The sequence below is a fragment of the Gracilinanus agilis genome, chromosome 1 (genome assembly GCF_016433145.1).
Source record: "Gracilinanus agilis isolate LMUSP501 chromosome 1, AgileGrace, whole genome shotgun sequence".
Lineage (NCBI taxonomy): Eukaryota > Metazoa > Chordata > Mammalia > Didelphimorphia > Didelphidae > Gracilinanus > Gracilinanus agilis.
Window position 1 is genome coordinate 270150880 of NC_058130.1, and position 22479 is coordinate 270173358.

Genomic DNA, 22479 nt, shown 5'->3' on the forward strand with positions numbered 1-22479 from the left:
ATATATATATATATATATATATATATTTAAAATAGTTCCTTATTTTATGGTGCCTAGATATAGACAGAAACTTCATTGGCCTTTGAGTGGTGAGTGAATTTTTTTTTCCCATCTTAGAATCAATCCTACGTATTGGTTCCAAGGTAGAAGAGCAGTAAGGGCTAAGCAATGGGGGTTAAATGACTCACCCAGGGTCACCCTGCTAGGAAGTGTCTGAGGTCATATTTGAACCTAGGACCTCCCATTTCCAGGGCTAGTGCTCTATTCACTGAGCCTGATGAGTGAATTTTGCACTCTGCTCCAAGTTCTTATTTCTTGGCTCAATAAGAATGTAGAGTTTAAGGATTTGGGAATTTTTTTTTTTTGGTGACCTCTCCTCTCCTACCCCACAATTGTCACTGCACTTTTGGCTCTGCCCTTGTTACAGGAGAGGGCAGGGGAATGAGAAGTTCCTCAGTATCTATCTAAGCAGAAGGGCCCATAGACCTGGCTGAGAACAAATCAAAATGAAAATCCCGTTGTCTCTTCATTCAAAGTTTTTTTCATGGACAAGACTTATTTTTGACTTTTAAGTCTAATGAGAAAGAACAGCTCCTTGGTGACAAAGGCGGAGGGACCCTACAGCCACATCTGCTTCCTGTTTCTACAAATAGCTGCTGTCATACTGTTTCCCCAATTTATTTCTATAGTTACCTTCTGATTCTTGGGCCGGAATAAGCTGGTTCTTACAGGTTAGCAGTTAATGGGCTAATGGTTTTGGATGAATCGAGGGAGGGAGGTCCCTAGCCTGCCAGCTTCAAAGTCAACAGGCTCTAATCAGTGGAAACTCTGCTTCGTTTTGGCACTGGATCCAAGGGCACCACAGTCTTGTAACATCAGTTAAAAAAAAATAATATAATTTTTTTCTTTATTTTATACCAGTAACAAATTTACACATAAGTTTTCCAAGGTGACATGATTCATACTGTCTCCTTCCCCTTTTCCCCACTCCCAGAGTTATAACATCAGTTTTAAAGTGGAGCCAATACACACTTTTTTTTCTCTCAGGGTCAGTAAGGTGGAAAGAGGTAGGAGAATACCCTCCGTGTCTATATGCTTTTGTCAATTTTTTAAACTAAAACAAATTCAGGAGACAACAGTAGTGGTCAGATGGAGTCCTAATAGGATTTTATTTTTTATAAAATAATATATATAAATTTTTTAAAATGGTATTTTAGTAAAAACCCTTACCTTCCATCTTAGAATCAACATGGTGTATTGGTTCCAAGGCAGAAGAGAGAGGTATGGGCTAGGCAATGGAATTTAATGACATTTTGTTGTTGTTGTTGTTGATAATGACTTTCCCATGTAGGGTCTAGTCACTCAGCTAGGGAGTATCTGAGGCCAGATTTGAACCTAGGACCTCTTGTTTCCAAACCTGGCTGTCTATCCACTGAGCCACCTAGCTGCCCTCATTGAAGAGGGTTCTGTATGTCATACAGGGAGAGTGTTTTGGGTAGGTGACAAGGCAATTTGATTCAACAAATATTTCCTAAATCCTTTCTATGTTCTAATTACTCTTAGACACTGGGAGATAAAGGAGGGTTACCCAAAAAAATTAAGTTAAATTAAATTTTAAAAATTAAGAATCTAGGTTCCTAGATTCACAGCTCCTAATTACTATTAAGACAGAAAATAAGATGAGGACCTGTTTGTGTGTGGGAGGAGAGTTGATTTTCTTTCTGAGACAATGGATGATCTGATGTTAGTAGAAGAATGGTTCTTTCCTCTGGGCCTTTCTTTGCCCTGATTCCGTCTTCCCCCTCACCTACTCTACTGTACTATGGCTCAGAGAATAGAATGGGAGCTGAATACAAACAAGATTCTTTTCTACAATGATGATGATGATGATAATGATGATGATAATAATCCCATACCCTTGCACAAACCTACATTCTATCTTTCACTGAATCAAAGAATCTTAGAAAGATAATCTGGTTCAACTTTTCATTAGAAGACAAGTTCCTTCTACAGCAAATCTTGGAAGATGCCCCTCTGATAGACTATGTTTTATTTTAAATGAGTTTTTCACATGATTTATCATTTGTTTATTTGGGTATATGGTTTGGGGTTTTGGTTTTAAAAGATTACTCTTTTACAAAAATGAATAATCTGGAAGCATGTTTTACTTGATAATACATGTATAACCCAGTGGAATTGCTTGTCAACCCTGGGAGGGAGGAGGGAGGGAAGGAAACATGAATCATATAACTTTGAAAAATTGTGTGGAAATTTGTTATTAGAATAAAATAAAGATAAAAAATGAGTTTTTTTTAAACCCTCACCTTCCACCTTAGAATCAATATTGTGTATTGGTTCCAAGGCAGAAGGGAAATGGGAGTTAAATGACTTTTGTAAGATTTAAATTGATATCCAATAACTCCAAATATTGTATTTTATAAAGTTTATTAATAATCATGAAGTAGAAAGAAAATAAACTAAAAGAAATAGAAGTTCAAACCTAATTATCTAACAAACATAAACACACGTGACTAAGTTCTCCTACCTGCCCCAAAAGCCGGCTTCCACAGCTCCAATCAGGGGAAAAGAGAGAGGGATGGGGCTACACAAAACTTATATCCTCCCTACGTTAGCACATAATGTGAGAAGGACCATGGAATGCTGGGAGAGAGAGTCCTGGGGAGCAGATTTTAATTACACCTTTGCCCAGGATTACACAGCTAGTAAATGTCTGAGACTAGATTTGAACCTAGGACCTCTGGTCTTTAGGCCTGACTCTCAAACCACTGAGCTACCTACCTGTCCCTTAGTACCAATTCTAAGACAGAAGGTAAGGATTGGTTTTTGTTTTGAACCCTTACCTTCTGTCTGAATCAATACCATGTATTGGTTCCAAGGCAGAAGGGTGGTAAGGGCTAGGCCATGGGGATGAAGTGACTTGCCCAGGGTCACACAGCTAGGAAGTGTGTGAGGTCAGATTTGAATCTAGGACCTCTAGGATCTCTAGGCCTGGCTCTCCATCCACTGAGCCACCCAGCTGCCCCCAAATGAGAGTTTTTAACACTCCTATGAGTTTTATATATAGTCAGAAAATCTTGAATCCCTGGAACGGCATTGCCCAAAATTCCTTTCTGTATTACCCACAATTCCTTTTCCTTTCTATTTACGTGCATTTTTTTTGCGTGATTGTATATAAGCATGGGGGAATGCCCTCTCCCAAAGGATCACAGGGGGAATGCACAGTCGGAAAATCTTGAACCCTTGGAACTTCATTGCCCAAAATTCCTTTCTGTATTACCCACAATTCCTTTTCCTTTCTATTTACATGTGTTTTTTGTGTGATTGTATATAAGTTTTGGGAAATGCCTCTCTCCCTCTTTCTTCCATGTGAATTGAGTGGGGAACATTCCCTGTGTTCGCTAGGTCTCTGGTTAAATATTAATAAATCTCTATAAATATTATACTTTGGAGATATTAAATATTAATTTTAAAAATCCACATTTAACACCTCAATCTGATTCAAGTCCATCTCTCAATTCAAAGATAGTCCAAATCTCTTCTTGGGCCCAACAGGGGATGTTTGTCCCCTTTGGGTCTTGTCAATTCCAGAATGTCAGTCTGTTTTCAAACTCCTATTGCAAGATTTCTTAATCATATCTCCTTTATGTTTTCATATGGAGAAGGCCATTTCTTTGTCTTTCTTTACACGAAACACCCATCTTCTAGTCCAGGGGTCGGCAACATATGGCTCTTTCTGCAGGAGCCATAAAGTCAATTTTTTTCAGGCGCTGTTACAGGAGCGCGCACTGTGAGCACTGTATGGCTCTCACGAAATTACATTTTAAAAAATGTGGCACTTATGGTTCTCACGGCCAAAAAGGTTGCCGACCCCTGCACTAGTCCTTCTTTCCAAGTGTCTCCCTTGAGGTAAAGTGCCCAAAACTGCATGGAATTTTCTAGGATCTCATAATTTGGTACCCTTCTTGGTGGCCTTTTCTTTCTCAATTCATATGTTTGCATGAATTGTGTTGCATCCCTTTTTCACTTGTGCCTCTCAGAATCCCTATTTTCTTTTAAGGTTCAGCTCAAAAGTTAATTCCTATGAGAAAATTTTCCCAACTTCCTTCCTACTCCAGGTTTTAGGGCCACCCCTGCCAAAATTACCTTGTTTTTATTTTGTCTGTTTTGTGTACACTCCTATGTGTATGTGAATATTTTTGTATCATCCATACAACAGGTACTTCACAAATAGACATTGATGGATAAAAGCTCTGGGACTGATGCTGTAGGGAATAGAACCAGCAGTGACTCCTAAATCTTTTCCCTGTGTCATAACCACTCCTCTCTCCTAGATCATTTATAAGAAATGTTTATAACCAGCCTTGGCAGCAGTCCTTGGGGGATTTTATTGTTTATACTTCAGTGCCCAAAGAAGTATCCAATGGTCCCTATTTCTGGTCGCTAAGCTACTTCCCTATTAATAATAAAACATTCAACTTAAAAAAAAACATAACACAAAACTTTAAGTGAGCAACCATGTTGAAAGTCTAAATAAACCACAGCTGTGTGTTTCCCATTTGAGAACATGCTTATTTACTTCCTCAAAAGGCCAAGTAATTGGGGAGCAGCTGGGTAGCTCAGTGGAGTGAGAGTCAGGCCTAGAGACAGGAGGTCCTAGGTTCAAACCCGGCCTCAGCCACTTCCCAGCTGTGTGACCCTGGGTAAGTCACTTGACCCCCATTGCCCACCCTTACCATTCTTCCACCTATGAGACAATACACCGAAGTACAAGGGTTTAAAAAAAAACAACAAAAAAACAAAAACAAAAAAAAAGGCCAAGTAACCTGAGCAGAATTACTCCTGCCCAGAGGAAGATTCCATGCAAAGGCACACCTTTCCCAGGGCTATGGGCACCATTGGGGGTTTTAATCTTGTTTTCTAGGCTAGAGTTCCTAGTGGCATTCACTGACTTTGTGACTTGTGGCACTGGGCTGTACTTTTTGGGTCTCAGTGCAACAGCTTATAAAATCAGGGGAATGGGGGGGGCAGCTGGGTGGCTCAGTGGATGGAGAGTCAAACCCAGAGGTGGGAGGTCCTGGGTTCAAATTTGGCCTCAGATATTTCCTAGCTGTGTGACCATGGGGAAGTCACTTAACCCCCATTGCCTAGCCCTTACCACTCTTCTACCTTAGAACCAATACATGGTATTGATTCTAAGGCGGAAGGTAAGGATTTTAAAAAAAAAAAAAAAGTCTTGTGATCAGGGGTCGCTAAATAGCACAGTGGCTAGAGAACCAGGTCTGGAGATGGGAGTCCTGGATTTAAATCTGGCTTTAGACACTTCCTGGATGAATGACCCTGGAAAAATCACTGAACTCTAATTGCCTAGCCTTTACCACTCGTTTGCCCTGGGCTCCATACTGGTTCTCAGACAGAAAGTAAGAGGGTTTTTTGTTTTTTTTTAAATGTAACTGGGATGGCAGGGATCCATTTCTATTTCAGTTTGACACTACTGTACTACAACACTTGGAAATCAAGTGATTTGTTCAGTGTCACAAAGCTAGAATGTTTCAGAAATAAGACCTTAACCCACATCTCTCTAGCTTCTAAGCTGGCTCATATAACCATTACACCATGTTGCCTCTCATTGACAAAAAAAGGAGATATTTTGATGTTCTTGCAACATTTTAGACCATTGATTCTGATTTAGTTTGAACTAGTTAACTGAATTGGGGAGGGGGCATCAGGAAAAGAAGTACTTAAATTTTTTTTTTTAATTTTCACAAGTACAAGAAAAAAACATTTTTAACATTCTTTAAAAAAGTGCTGAATTTCAAATTCTCCCCCCCCCCCTTTCTTCAGAAGGCAAGCAATTTGGCACAGATTATATACATGTACAGTCATGCAAAACATAATAAATAAATTTTAAAAAACCACTTTGGTTGAGTTTGTGGTTTAGTTAAAAATCAGCAATAGGGGTAGGTAGCAGAGTGGATAGAGAATGGAAGAGAAGGAGATAGAGAATTTGGAACTCAAATTTTTAGAAAACAAATGCTAAGAGGGCAGCTGCGTAGCTCAGTGCATTGAGAGCTAGGCCTGGAGAGGTCCTGGGTTCAAATTTGATCTCAGATACTTCCTAGCTGTGTGGCCCTGGACAAGTTATTTCAGCCCAGCTGCCTAGCTCTTTCCACTTTTCTGCTTTAGAACTGATATAAAGATAGAAGGTAAGAGTTAAACAAAAATCCAATAACAATAGTTTTTGGGGTTTGGCATATTAGCATACTAAGTGCTCCAAAATTCTGGCTTATGACTTGCTTTTGTTTAGTTCACTGCCTGACATGTACAGGTATTTATTTATCTGAATGGTTTAACTTTCCATGCCCCTTTCTGATGGGGCATCTCTCTCCAACTTTGCGTATGTCAAGTGAAAGGGTGAGAAGATGGCCTTTTTAAAAATTTGATTTGCATTCTTATTTATTAACATTAAGAATCAAGAAAGCTTCATAAAAAAGAAATCTCATTTACAATAACTATAATCCATCAACTACATGGGAATCTTCAAAGAATTACATACAAATTACCTAAGAACAATTATAAAACTATAATTATTGAAATAAAGATCTAATTAATTGGAGAAATGTCTAATGCTTCATTCACAACCTGGCTTCAACCTTTGTTTAAAGCTGTATTACACATTACTTCCCTTCATGTACAATACCATCCAGCCAAATTAGCTCTCTTATTTTCTTTATTCATAACACTTGATTTTTACCCATGTCTGTAAAATTAAAAATGAATATCCAAGTACTCCAAGTATTATATTTAATAAGATTTATTAATAATAACTTGAAGTAAAAGGAATAAGAAGACAAAAGTAAAAGCCTGAGAAAAGCCAGCTTTCCCCTCTGCGCATGTGGGAAAAAAGAGAGAGTGAGGACAGGGAAGGACACTATATGGATGAAGGAGAAAGGATTCTGGGAGATGAAGTCCAAGGGTTCAAGATTTTCTAATTACCCTTGATGCCGACCAGAAGATGGACTTTCTTGAATCTATCTAGGGATCATGAGAGTATCTGCCACTTCTAGTCCTATCCTAGAAGATGAGGAAATCGAGACCTGGAACTAGAGAGAAAAAAACTAAGAAGAGGCTCCTGGCTTCCTGGCACCCAAAGCCCAGAAAAATGGTGAAGGGCTTCAAGGTTCCTTTCAGGATCTCCCACCAATTCCTTCTACATCCTCCTCTCAGCATGACAGTTTTTGCCCCCCAGCGCTCTTACGTTGCTCCAGTTTTCTCTCTTCATTAAAGAAAGTAAATAATGGCAGAGTTTCTGGTGGGATTCTTAACCAAGGACCTAGGCTTATACCACATAGGCCACTCTGTGTGTGTGTGTGAGGGAGTTCTTTGGGTCTTGATAAAATCCACAGCAATTCCTCTCCTCTTTCTCTTGGAAGCCATGCAGAGAAGGGCACTGGGGGCTGAGACAGATGGCCTTCAATGAAGATTTACGAGGAATCCTGCTTGGTCAGCAATGTGAGGTCTGCATGAAATACTGCCTATCTTTAATGGGCTCTCAGACAAGCCACCATCTATCCTCCCTATCACCCACTATTGTTCCAGACAGTGTCAACCCTGGGTTTCCCTCTCAGAAGAGTAAGTAGGAGTCATTGTCTCGAGGGCCCCTGAGGCTTACTTAGCAACTCACCTGGGGATCTGGGCTCCTGAAGCATTCCCCACTGACAGAAAGTTACCATCTCCAAGGGCCCCAAGAGGATTTTTCTCCTATTAACGGTGGAAAAAATCCTTCTAGTTTCTGCAGGAAGGTTTACTTATTCTCAATGAGCTGGGAGCACACTTAGAATGCATCTTCCAATAGTCATCATTTTTTCTTCTTCCTGAATGATAGGCAGACCTAACTTCTAATTCATGAAATAGACTTTTGCATAAGCTACTGGCTTTCTTTGTCTCCAGGCTGCTGGAATCCCTGTCTGTTTCCTTTTATAGATCTTCCCATCCTTCCCAATATCTTCAAACTGATGACCGAAACCGTCACTAAAATCTATGCTGCTGTTTTGTAGTAGAAATTATTTCCAAGGGACAATTAGCCAACTCCTAAATACACCCAGGGTCTAGGACAGAGCAAAATCCACATAAATAAGTGGGAAAAGGCTGCCTGTCAGGGGCTGTTGGGTGCCAATGGACCCAGCCTTTTTGTAACTGGGCAGAGTGACTGAAGAAAGGAATCAATCAATTAACATGCATTATTAAACACCTACTGTTGGTCAGACAAATGACAGGTCTAGCATCAGGAGCAATTATAAAAACAGATAAAGTGATTGACTTGGAGCCAGGAAAACCTAAATTAAGAATTTGCCTCTGGATGTATTATTAAGGACAAGGCACTCATCCCCCAATTGATAAATGGGCAAGGGACATGAATAGGCAGTTTTCAGATAAAGAAATCAAAATTATCAATAAGCACATGAAAAAGCGTTCTAAATCTCTTATAATCAGAGAAATGCAAATCAAAACAACTCTGAGGTATCACCTCAATCGAGCAGATTGGCTAACATGACAGTAAAGGAAAGTAATAAATGTTTGAGTAGATGTGGCAAAATTGGGACATTAATGCTTGGAGTTGTGAACTAATCCAACCGTTTTGGATGACAATTTGGAACTATGCCCAAAGAGCTTTAAATGACTGCCTGCCCGCCCTTTGATCCAGCCATACCACTGCTGGATTTATACCCCAAAGAGATCATAAGGAAAAAGACTTGTTCAAAAATATTTATAGCTGCGCTCTTTGTGGTGGCAAAAAATTGGAAAATGAGGGAATGTCCTTCAATTGGGGAATGGCTGAACAAATTGTGGTATCTGTTGGTGATGGAATACTATTGTGCTCAAAGGAATTCCGTGTGAACTGGAACAACCTCCAGTTATTGATGCAGAGTGAAAGGAGTAGAACCAGGAGAACATTATACACAGAGATGTGGTACAATAATGGACTTTTCTACTAGTAGCAATGCAATGATCCACGACAATTCTGAGGGCCTTATGAGAAAGAACACTATCCACATCCAGAGAAAGAACTGTGGGAGTAGAAACACAGAAGAAAAACAACTGCTTGATTACATGGGTTGATGGGGGTATGACTGGGGATGCAGACTCTAAAAAATCACCCTAGTGCAAAAATCAATAATATGGAAATAGGTCTTGATCAATGGCATATGTAAAACCCAGTGGAATTGCGTGTGGGCTATGAGAGGGGGGTGAGAGGAGGGGAGGGTAAGAGCATGAATCATGTAACCATGGAAAGGTTTTCTGAATTAATCAATAAAAAAAGATTCAAAAAAAAAAAAAAAGGACAAGGCACTCAAGTGTCTGGGTCTCAATCTCCTAGGAAAAATAATATCTGTAGTATATATACAGGGATACTGTGAGACCCAAATGATATGATGGATGTTAAGCAATATGTAAATGTTAGCTACCATCAGCTGAGTCCACACCTGCCCCATCCTCCTTGGTCAAGAGAAAATCAGAAAATCATAGAATGTTACCCTGAAAGGAGTCTTTAGAGATTATTTTATTCATCTTCCTCGTGTTATATTTTCTTGTGGTAGATTGGAGGATGGCTGGAGAGTTCTGAGCATTTCTTGCTCCACCATTTTACCTACCACATTGTCCTCATCTTGTAGAGGAAGAAATGAATTCCCAAAGATAAGAAGTGTTTTGCCTAATGTCGTTGAGTTAGCTTCAAAGTCAGACAATCCTGTTCTCAAGAACATTATGACATTTAAAGTGATTAAGTAGTTGATGATTTTTCCCCCCTCTATGGGAAGAAAAGGATCAGCCTGACTATAAAAACACCCTCCCTGCCGCTCTACAATAATATTTAATATCAACATCTTGAGGCTTCCCATGTGGGTCACCATGAGATCTGACTGGGTGACCATACTTCAGCATTTACTAGGGATTTCCTCTTTAAAAAATCAAAATGTCATGACTAACTTTATGTAGCTGAAATCAATCAGTAAATATTTACTAATTATCTCTCTATTAAGGCACTTGCTATAGGAGAACAAAGAAGCATAGTGCTGCCTAGGAAAGAGCAACAGATTGGGAATTAGAGACTTGGGTTTTAGTTTGTTTTCTATCATTACTATGTGAATCTAAGAAAGCCACTTCCTTTCTCTGAACCTCAATTTTCTCATTTGCAAAATGTGTCCTCTAAAGTCTGTTTTACATTTCAAATTCTGAATAAATCATGTATTCTTCACATAAGGAGATTATTGCCAATCAGTCAACAAGCATTCACTAACTACAGTCAAGAGGCATTTACTAAACACCTACTATGTTCCATGAACTGTTTTAGACACAATAATTGATAATAATTAACAATTGGTGACAATAAATGGGGATATTTATCATCAATCAAGGAGATTTCTAATAATATTAACAATTATTATGATTAAAATTATCTTGAGGGACTGATTTTTGCGTAAGAATAGAAGTTTACTGGTTATATCAGGTTTATTAGTTAGGCCAGCATCATAACTGGTAAAACGGTATAGATCTCCCCAGCTCTCTCAGAATCAGGGAAGATCTGAGCTGGGTAAGGGAACTTAGTAAACAGAATTTTAATGAATAATTTTTGTTATTCATTCCCTCTCTTGGACATCACAAGCCATCTTTAATTAGTGGTAGTTTAATTAAGGGGTGGTCTATCAACCTATCCACCCCTTCCAGCCTCGCAGGTAGGGGAACAGGTCACATACACCAGAAAAGTATCTTTGCAGCACTTTCCTATTAGTCAGTCTGTGAAAGGACCCTATTCCCAGGATAAAGAGAATGAAAAAAATCTATAGATTGAAAGAAGCCAGGTTTAAAACCTGGCTCAGGAATTCTCCCTAATATATAGGAACTAATTTGGGTCTTTATAATCCAGGACCCTGATATAAAAATAATATAATACTTGAAAAATAAATGATCACATGATGAATTTTAAATGACAGTATAATTAATAGCAGAATTTGGTATCTTATAGTAAGATGAATGGGATTCATATTAGAATGAAAAGATAAAATGTACATTTTTACTTACATGATTGACAACCCCAGATAGTTGGCTGTACTCCCCCAGTACATGGGATTATCCAAAACATTAAATGGGAACGTTGTCACTCTTGCTTCTTTCAGGATTCCAAAGTAATCACCTATGGACAAAAACAGGGCCAGGAAGGTCATTTATTCATGCCACAAATATTTAATTACCATCTGCTATATGCCTAACACTTGCCAAATGAATAGGAAGGACAAGGAGAACTGGAGAAGGGCAAGATGTATAAGACATCTGCCCTCCAGGAGGAGTTGACAGCATCACTGAGGGAATATACTATACATAGCAGAGATGGCACAAGGCAACATGTGTTCTCATTGAACACTATGAAGTAATACATGACTTTGGAGGTAGGTAGGTAGGATGATTTTACAGCAGAATGGATCACGTCTCTCCAGAATTAAAAATCAATAACTCAAAAATAAACCAACAGTTCATTCCAAGGAATGTAATAAGAAAAAGGACAGGTCTGTAAATCAAGGGACCTGGGTTCTAATTCTGACTATGTAGTCTCAGAAGAGGGTCTATATTGAAAGAAACTTAAATTCATCCAAGATCCTAGGCTACAAGCTGCCAAAGACACTTAAAGGCCTGCCCTTCCAATGTCTAAGAGATTAGGAATTCAGGGTTTGTCTCAAGTTAGGTTGTCACCCCCATTGGGATGAGACTATAGAGCTGACACAAAATATGTTGAGAGAGACTCAAATACCCATTATTAACTGGCTCAGCTGCCAGGACAGCACCTTCTCCTGCCAATACCTCTATGCCCCAGAATTTGGAGTAATCATCACCCACACCAAATTTAGGCAATTACCTCATTCCTGCTCCTTTCTGTTTTTTAATTTCTGTGATTCATTTACTCTCTGCTGTGATAAAAACCTCTTTCTCTTGTTATTTATCTCTATCCTGTCATCCCTATTCAGCTCAGCCTCTACCTTTCAGTTTCTGTTGATTCCATCATTGACACTCTTGCTGAATCTCTTGCCCCTTTTTCCTACCACCATTCTTGTGATGTCCAATACTGGGTTATCTCTACCATCTGACGTTTCCATTTCTATTTACATGCTTCTTTTTTTTTCTTCACCTTTACTTTCTGTCCTAGAAACAACTCTAAGTCAGAAGGGCTAAGCAAATGTAGTTAAATAACTTGCCCAGGTCACATAGCTAGGAAGTGTCTGAGGCTGGATTTGAACCCAGGTCTCCCTGACTTCATGCCTGGCACTCTCTCTATCCACTAGTTGCCCCTATTCACATACTTCTGAATCCTGGTATCATGATTGCTACGCCTGCTTTTTTTACTTTAGATGATGTATTAATAAATTCTGCTCCAGCCTTTTACCTTGAATCTGTGTGTCACCCTGCCTCAAATGCATATTTCTGAATTCTGCTGAAGAAAGTCATATAACCAAGTAAAGAGAGTCCATTATAAATTTATATTATCTACTAAGCTTAACTGGCTCCTCACTGCTTCATGGAATTCCCTAACTGGTTCCCTGTCATAGTCATCATTGCACATGAGGAATTTATTTCATTCACCATTTTGGTCCCATTCCCTACTTCTTATCTTTATTCTCTTTTTATCCACTGGCTCTTTCCATACTGAAATATTCATCTTTAAAAACTTGAGCCCTTATTCCCCTCAAGAATTCTCCTATATAGTACTTTGTTTCCTTTTCACAGTCAAGCTCTTAGAAAATCACCTACACTGATTCCCTTCCCTTCCCTCCCTTACCCTCTCTCTCACTCCTCTGATGGTATTTTCTCAATTGTCCTCTTAACCTTTCTCCTCTCTGGGATTTGGTGACACTACACTCTCCTGATTCTCCTTCCTCTGACAGCTCCTTCTCATTTCCTTTTCTGATTTATCATCCATATCACATCTCCTAAATACAGTTGTTCTCCAACACTGTCCTGGATTTCTCTCCTCTTTTCTTTCTAGCGGTTCTCATTCGTTCTCATGGCTTTATATATCTTCTCTATGCAGATGACTCATAGATTTATAGATTCAATGCCCAGTCTCTCACCTAAATTTTAGTTCCACATCACCCAACTGCCTAGTGGACATTTCAAACTGGATATCCTGGAGACGTTTTAAACTCAATATGTACAAAAACAGAACTTACTATCTTTTCTTTCTCAAACTTCCTATTTTTGTGGAAGGTACCACTAGTCAGCCACATGCTCACAACTTCAAGTGAATCTCTACTTCCCTAACATATATTTAATCAATTGCTGGGTCTTGTACATTTTGCTTCCACATCTCTTGCATCTGCCCCTTCTCTCTACTTGCTAAGACCTTAGTATGAAGTGAAGCAAAAGTTTTAATGTGCATTTCTATTATTAGTGCTTCAGGAGCATTCTTTCTTATGGTTGCTAGAGAGCATTTATTCTTTTGAAAACTGCCTATTAATATCCTTTGATCCCTTATTTATTGAGGAATGAGGCTCTTATTCTTATAGATTTGTACTAGTATTTATATATCTTGGATATATCAGATATACTTTGTGTAATGACTTTTCCCAACATACTGCTTCTTTTCTAAATCTAGCTGCACTGATTTTATTTGTGCAAAAACTTTTCAATTTTATATAAATTAAATTTTCTAGTTTGTCTCCTATGTTTACCTCTACCCTTTTTGAAGTTAAAAAATTTCCCCCAGTTGTGGTTGTACAACACACATCTTGCCACTGAACATTTTGTTTTTTTTCTTTTTGAAAAAATAGAATTAATATCATGTATTGGTTCTAAGGCATAAGAGTGATAAGGGCTGAGCAACAGTGACTTGTCTAGGGTCACACAGCTAAGAAGTTTCTGAGATCAGATTTGAACCCAGGACCTCCCATCTTCTAGGCCTGGCTCTCAGTTCACTGAGTCACCTAACCTGCCTTCTCTTATTGAATAGCCTTTCTCAGAAAAAAAAGGTAGCCTTTTAAAAGTAGTTGGCTTTTTTTGACCCTATGTTGAATTTTAAGGTGTTATTGTTCAAATTTTATGATTTTTTAAAAGATGAAAACAGAACCTGAGACATATACATAGGTGTTTTGTTTTTTACTAAATGGATTCTGAGGGAATAGTTACATTGCTTGAAAAGCCATTTTCTCTTTGAAGTTAAATATAATAAGACTATAGAAAGGCCACATGAATGTACTGTTCTAGACTGGCAGGTAGAGAGTTTAAATTATTTTTTTCTGCCCCCCACAAGTTCTCCCAAAGGACAGAGAAACATAACTTCCCCAGAGCTCTTAACCTGACAGTGAGAGTGTGGCAATGTTTAGGCTACCCACAGGGTTGAATGACTGTAGACTCTGTGTGTGTGTGTGTGTGTGTGTGTGTGTGTGTGTGTGTGTGTGTTTTCACTGAGAATATGCATAAGCCCAGTCAGAAGGGGTTATATCCACCTTCCTCTCCTCTAAATTTTCAGGATTTCTCTTTGCCCTTCTCTGAAATAGTCTTTCATCAGTTTCTTTGGCCAGGTACTTGGCCTCATTATCTGTTTCTTATTACTTCAAAGAAGGCCTTAGAATTCCTTTGTAGAAAAATAAGGGTCCATCGGCAGAATGTCATATAAACAAACTATTGGACACTGTCAGAACACCGAATTGGATGTTTTTGCTTAACTTACGTGTTGCAATGTTAAGATTCAGTCTAGATATTTACAGAAATGACTGTGATATATAATTAAGAGGCATAAAAATGAATAAGACTTTAAATTAGACTTTAAAATTTTAAATTAAATTAGACTTTAAAAATGAATTAGAATCCATTGATACACTGAGTTTTATTTGTATTGGTAGAATTGGGGTCTGTTCTTCCTGGAAACAATGTGGTCAAATTAATATTAAGTATCCATAATCTAGTTAGCCATTATCCAATCCATGGACATCTATTTTGTTTTCAATTCTTTGCTATTACGAAAAGCCCTATTATTTATAAATATCTTTGTACTCAAGGGACGTTTCTATCTTTGGCCTCCTTAGGTATATGCCCAGTTGTGAGATTTATAGGTCAAAAGGTATGGAAACTTTAGACACTTTCTTCACACAATTCCAAATAGCTTTCCAGAATGACTAGACCAATTCATTGCTCCATCAACCAAACAGCAGTATGCCAGAACAGCAATGTGTCCATCTTTCTACAACCCTTCCAACCTCAGTTGTTCTCATCTTTTGTTATCTTTGCCAATTTGCTATGTGAGGTGAAACCTCAAAGTGGTCTTGATTTAATCTTATCTTACTATTAATGGTTTTTTAGTAGTCTGCAATTTTTTTCAGAACCACTTGTTCACATCTTTTGACTATCTACTGGGAAATGGCTTTAGGTCTTCTTGTGTAGTTTATATTTTAGATATCAGGCCCTTACAGATTCAACAAGATTTTTTTCCCATCCCTATTGAATTTCACTATATTTGACAGAAGCCAATACTCTACTCTGTCAAGATCTTTCAGAACCTAACTCTATCATCCATGTGTAATCCACTTCTCCCTTTTGGCTTTGGATCATTTACAGATTTAATCAGGGTGCCTTCTATGACTCCATCCAAATCACTGACAAAAATGTTAAACAGTACAGATCCAAGCATAGATTCCAGTGGTCCTCTACTAGAAAACTGCCACCACATAAACACTTGAATTATTAATGAATATTCTCTGCCTCTGGCAATACAACCAGTTCTGAATATTCTGAATTCCTTAATTGGTTCTAAAACCACTGCTAAAACCATCATTATGGTAAACTACCATCATCATCATAATCATTATATCATTTACATCATGCTTTAAGGTTTATAAAGTATTTCTGCAAATATCTCATCCTCCCAACAACCCTAGGAGGTAGGTGCTATTATTATCCCCATTTTACAGATGAGGAAATGAAGATGGACAATTGTTAAGAGCTAAGATTTGAATTCAGGTCTTTCTGATTCTAGTCCAGCTCTTTCTATCCTGGGCCACCTACCTAGATTTATTGTATCTACAAAATTCCCATTCATCTACCAATTTAGCCACTGCCTCTTGCCCACTCATTTGTCTTAAAACACAGCATCTTCCCCTCCCCCAAATTAATTAATTAAGAATATTTTTCCATGGTTACATGATTCATGCTCTTTCCCTCCCGTCTTCCCTCCCATAGTCAACAAGCAATTCCACTGGGTTTTACATGTGTCATTGATCAAGACCTATTTCCATATTATTAATATTTGCAACAGAGTGATCATTTAGAGTTTATATCCCCAATCACATCCCCTTCGAACCATGTGATCAAGCAAATGTTTTTCTTCTGAAACACATCATCTTTTGCCCTGTCACTAGGATCTCGGTGGTTTCTGGGACCTAGCACTATGGAGATGCTTGTATATATTCAAGTCCAGGCTTCTGGGAGTTCAAAGAAATCAGCAGCAATGCCTGAATAAGGCAACTGAGGGAGACTGTATGAGCCTGGACCCAGGACAATCCTTAAACCTTTTAATCATCTGCCTTTATCGGCAGGTTTACTAACTGTTGAAGAACATCCATCTCTCGTTCTCATCTACCTAAATTGTACTCTGCACCTTCCACTGGGCTATCCAAAGCACCTGCTCTAGAATGCACAAATTTCCTTTTATTTTAGAACTCTTCAACTGACCCATGTTACTTTACAAACTCAACCAGCCTAATTGGCTATCCATTACCTTTAGGGAGGTAGGGCTTGGAGTCAAGAAGACCCACATTCAAAGCTGATCCCAGTCACTTATTAGCTGTGTGACCCTGGGCAAGTCGCTTCACTGCTGTCTGCCTCAGTTTCCTTATCTGCCAAATGAGCTGGAGAAGGAAATGGCAAACTATTCTAGTATCTTTGCCAAGAAAACCCCAGATGGGGTTGGGAAGAGTTGAATATGACTGAAAGGCTAAAACAACAACTGCCTTTAGAATAGAATATAATCGCCTTTGTTTAGTTTTAAATTCTCTGCACAATTTGGATGCAAATTGTTTTTCCATTTTCCTCTGGACTTTAGTACTCCTCCTACCTTCTGCAATATGGCCAAATTGGGCTTTTCATTGTTCCTTAGTTAGGATGCTTACACTGTGCTTTAAGGTTTGCAAAGTGCTTTACAAATATTATCTCATTTGATCCTCATTTTACGGATGAGGAAACCAAGGGAGATGGAGGTTAATTGACTGTCTACCTCTAGTAAAGTGTCTGAGGGTCAATTTGAATTCAGGTCTTCTTAACTTCAAGGCCAACTCTCTTTCCCCAGCACTACCTAGCTGCCTTGGCTATCTGTGAATTAGTAATAGGTCTAATAACTATTCACATACTATGGAACATGTCTGTAACCTTTACATTGAATAGGTTTTTTTTTTTTTAATAACCCTTACAATACTGTGTTTTGGCTCCAAGGCAGAAGAGTGGTAAGGGTAGACAATGGGGGTCAAGTGACTTGCCCAGGGTCACACAGCTGGGAAATGTCTGAGGCCAGATTTGAACCTAGGACCTCCAATCTCTAGGCCTGGCTCTCAATCCACTTAGCTACCCAGCTGCCTCCTGAATAGGTTTTTTTTTTTTCAAATATTTTATTTTCTAATTTCATGTAAAAATAAATGTACCATTTGTTTTTTCAAATTTTGAGTTCCAAATCCTCTCCTCCCTTCTTCCCCTTTCTCTCTCAAGAAGAAGGCAAGGAATTTGATGCAAGTTATACATGAGCAACTTGTTCATGCAAAACATAATTTTAATAGATTTTTGAAGGCAATCCTAAGGCACAACTTAGCTTAAACCAGTTATTTCAAGAGAAGGCCATATCTACGATCTGTGTACAATATTTTGAGCATTTGACATTTGAAAATCATTCACACAATAGAATGTGATATGAGATCCTTTACTCAGGACTGTTACACAATAACTAGAATGAAATGCTTTTCAATAATTGAAAACCAGTATTTTAATTGAAGACTTGTTAGGCTTTTTACCATACCAAAAATTAGGGAATTCAAGGCAGAAATGCCTTCTTTCATTTTAGTTTTCCTTTAATTCTTTCTTTTGGATAGGCTGAGGTATGTTGATTTACCAAGATGATTTTGCACATCAGAAGTAATTCACTTTTTTCAAAATACATTTCAAGTTGAAGGCACATAAAACTATTAATTAGGTAATGTGTATTATTTAGTCAATTCATGATGCTAGTATAAATTTTTTTTAAATCCTTCCAAGAGACTGAGAAGTGGCAATAACGCCCTTTGTTAAGAAAACAACTGGACTTGATCAACTCGATGAGATGCCAAGCTTAATCAAATCCTTTGATAGAAAAAAGTATGATAAGTTAGTTATGGCTAGAATTATGACCAAAACATGGAAAAAAACAATATTCATTGAAACACAATCTTACCTAATCTACATGATTCCTTTTGTTAGGACTGCTGAACAAAAAAATTTTTGCATTAATTTTATTTTTATTTCTAACTTTCTTTGCCCACACCTACTGAAGCGGCAAGAAATAAGATTCCCATTATAAAGATGAAGTTATGTAAAACATATTTCCATATTAGCTGTGTTTCCTCCCTCCTCCCCAAAAAGCAAGGACAATAAGGAAAAAGGGAAAAAATGCTTTGATCTGTGTTCTGGGACCATCATGAACAAAACTTGTAAAGCCCCATTCATGATTCAAGTTTTCTCTTGATGAAATCAACTGAAATAAGTTTCAAGTAATAGGTTTAACATGTAAAAGAAAATCCCATTGCAAGAGACTTGTTTGTTTGTTTTTTTAACCCTTACCAATACTATGTATTGGCTCCAAGGCAGAAGAGTGGTAAGGGTAGGCAATGGGGGTCAAGTGACTTGCCCAGGGTTACACAGCTGGGAAGTGTCTGAGGTCAGATTTGAACCTAGGACCTCCCGCCTATAGGCCTGGCTCTCAAACCACTGAGCCACCCAGCTGCCCCCAAGAGACTTGTTTTTGTAATAAATGAGGCAGATCTTATTATTCACTGGTAACTTTTGGGGGTATTTTATTATCTCTTTACCCCTCCTGCTTAATGCCAGCATTTTTTTTGTCTCAAAGATATGCTTCTTAAGGTTTTCCAAAAGTTTCTTCAATGCAATCTCTATAGATTAGTGGTTTCCAAACTTTTTTGGCCTACCGCCTCCTTTCCAGAAAAAATATTACTTAGTGCCCCCTGTCACATACTATCACCGACCCCTTACAGTTATTCACTGCCCCCAAATGCACCTGTGACCATCACCGCCCTCCTGGATTGCTGCAGCACCCACCAGGGGGCGGTGGTGCCCACTTTGGGAATCACTGCTATAGTTGATGCTCTTGTTTCTGTTGGCATCTGGATAAGAGAATCTTGGAGCTAGGACAGCCTTTCATCCAGAGTCCACTCAGATTAAATCTAGGCCTGTGCTTCCTCTCTTTTCAAATGCATGGTATTATGCACACTTCTGAACAAATGTCTTCTTGCCCTCTGGTCATTGCCCATTGTGAATTTGACTCTGCCCCACAATCTTACTTGCAAAACCCATCCTGTGTTTTACTTCCTCTGACTCAGAGACTTAAAAAAATAATATCATGGACCAATTTGACCTGCTGTTCTTCCTTTCATGCAAATAAAAATGAATTATGCTGATTGTTATATAGATGAAAGAAAAGGGAACTGGGAGTTTCAAGAAGAATTTGGATTTTTCAAGACTCTAGGAACTGATTTTTTAAAAAAGGGTCTGCCTGTTACCATGAGAAGCTACTATTATAGGCACTTTGTGTTAACATTGCTTGAACTGGGAGCCATGGAAAAGTTCTTCCAACTGCTATCTGCTGGTAGGAATAGCAGTGTAGCTCACTTGCTTTTTTTGATCATAAAGAATGATTATGGAACAAGGAATGTCTAAGACACAAACTCAGAAAAAGAAGGGTAGAGGGAGAAAAGGAAAGGATCAAGAAAATTATGTCAAATAATTGTGGTGGCAAAAAATTGGTAACTGGGAAAATTTCCATTGATTTGAGAATGTTTGATTAAATTATGGTATATGAACATGATAGAATAATATTTGTTACAAGAAATGAGGGAAGGAATGGTTTTAAAGAAACCTTGGAAGATTTGTATGAACTGATGTAGAAGGAAGCAAAACCAGGATATATATACCATTATACAATAATGTATTTCAAAAGATTTAAGAATTCTCATCAATATAATAGCCAGCCATACTTCCAGAATACTGAAGATGCTATCTATTTCCTGACAGAAATGGTAGACTCAAGATGAAAAATTATTTTGGATATGGCCAATATGGGAATTTGTTTTGCTTGACTATACCTATAAGTGCCCCCTACCATTTCAATAGAAGGGTAGGTGGCAAGAGGGGCTAGGAATAGAAATTCCACCCCTTATCCCATCCCTCAAATGAGAAGAAAACAGAAAAAAGACCAGATGGAAACACAGACAAGTAGGATATCTTTGAAGAATTTATTATATACTCATAATATTTATGATATAAAAAGAAAAGCAAGTTCTACATAAGAGATTCTTAATTTTATATACAATCTTCTTTTCAACATTGCATATGGAAATGTGCACTTGGTATTTGTTCAATTTAAAAATAAAAAAATAAAAAAAACACAACAACATACTGGCATCAATGCACTCTAGACTATCATTTTTGCTGAGAGGTAAGAGGTCTAGTTCACCATTGCTGCAGTCAGGAGACAGAGACAAAGTTTTATGCCTGTGGTTGCATTTATTAAGGAATATTACATGATCCTAACACAGGCTAGGGATAGGAACAGGGCCTGAAATTGTGATTTCATTTCATTTCAGGGCATTCTCATTGAGGAATTTCCTTTACCAATGGAGGCTGTCATCTTTTATGCACCAAAAAGTTAAAATGACTTGCCCAGGATCATAAATCCAGTATGTGTCAGAGATGGGACTTGTATCTAAGTTTTTTCTGATTTCATGATTTTGATTCCTAATACAACATGAAAAATACCTTAATGGAGGAGAGGCTAGATTTTATTCCAGTCAAATGTTTTTATGTAACCAACAAACAGAAGGTCTTGCTTTTCTTATACCTCATGCTGATCAATTATGTGCCTGGAAAGACATATTCTCTATAGGAAATGTTCTGTGAAAGATTACCCATTTCCCTTTCATATTTTCATTCAAGATATTCTCAAAAGAATATTCTCATAAATATTTTACGGTGATGAGAGAGCTGGGTTACATATTTGTAGTTACCACTGTCACTGGCTTTATTTGGCAGTGATACAGTACATCATATCATCATTATTCTGGTGCCAGTCTCTCTGAGATATTTTCAATGTGGATTTTTTTCTGTACATACTTGGCTAAGTCTATCAGCTCTATCCTGCTTTATCTTCAGGACCATTTCATCAGGTAGTGAGATGTCAGAATCCAAATGTAGCAGCTGAAAGTAGCTTATCAGTAAAGAGATTAGGCTGTTATGAAAGCAACTCATTTTGCATCTATTTTGCCTTCCTTCCAGTGGAAATCTATAGATGTTCTTTAGGTAGATGACTTGTTTAAGGTTCATACCAAACTTTCACCAGGTTTATTTCCCCTTTTACTTTTCATAGTTCTATGAGATGTTTCTGCTTATGGTCTTCCTCCATCTTAATTCTAATGTTCTTTTAAGTGAATTTGTTCTTTTAAACCAGAGCTCCTCTTGGCCGTCATGTGGAATGTCAACTAGCAAATTAATCAAGTGTTTGTTGGTTGAGACGGTTTCCTTGCTCTTTTGGCCTTGTAGTTATAGTGTGACTCTTTTACATCAAAACCTACTATAAGAAGTGGTAAAAATCAAAGTCAGTGACTGTGCACCTTTATTGATTCCCCATTTTTTTGAGTTGATAGCTTTGTTAAAATGTACATTGCTAGGTTGCAGAGTGGACAGAGTGCCAGGTCTGGAGTCAGGAAGGCTCACCTTCCTAAGTCCAAATTGTGTGACCCTGGGCAAGTCATTTAATCCTGTTTGCCTCAGTTTTCTTATCTGTAAAATGACCTTGAGGAAAGAAACACCTAATCATTCCTATATCTTTGTTACCCAAAATTGGGGTTATGAAGAGTCAGAGAGGACTGAAAAATGACTGAACTGAAGCTTGTTAAAATAGATTGGGCCAGAACTGTTATAATTACACATTGTTTTCTCCTTTCTTTTAATTTGATATTGATTTTATCCTTTTCTCTTGTCTGACTAATTACATACAGAAAACCAATTAAGAAATGCATTTCTACTTCAGTAATCAGTTGTTTCCTATCTGTTAAGATACAGTCAGTTTTATTACTATGATGTTGCTCTTCTAGAGACATACCTATATAGAAGGCTTTTCAGTAGTCTAAGCCTTCACCTTTGTCTTTCTACCTCCACTGCATTATATAT

The 22479-nt window shown here is 38.0% G+C and overlaps 1 protein-coding gene across 4 annotated transcripts in view; it reads right to left on the reverse strand.

Moving 5' to 3' along the window:
• PEMT (phosphatidylethanolamine N-methyltransferase) overlaps window positions 1-22479 on the reverse strand; it is a 194442-nt gene that overhangs the window by 21300 nt on the left and 150663 nt on the right. For all 4 annotated transcript variants that reach the window (XM_044661709.1, XM_044661691.1, XM_044661700.1 and 1 more), the window contains exon 5: window positions 11098-11209. In XM_044661709.1, the coding sequence (XP_044517644.1) occupies window positions 11098-11209 (112 nt within the window). The remainder of the gene's footprint in view (window positions 1-11097; window positions 11210-22479) is intronic.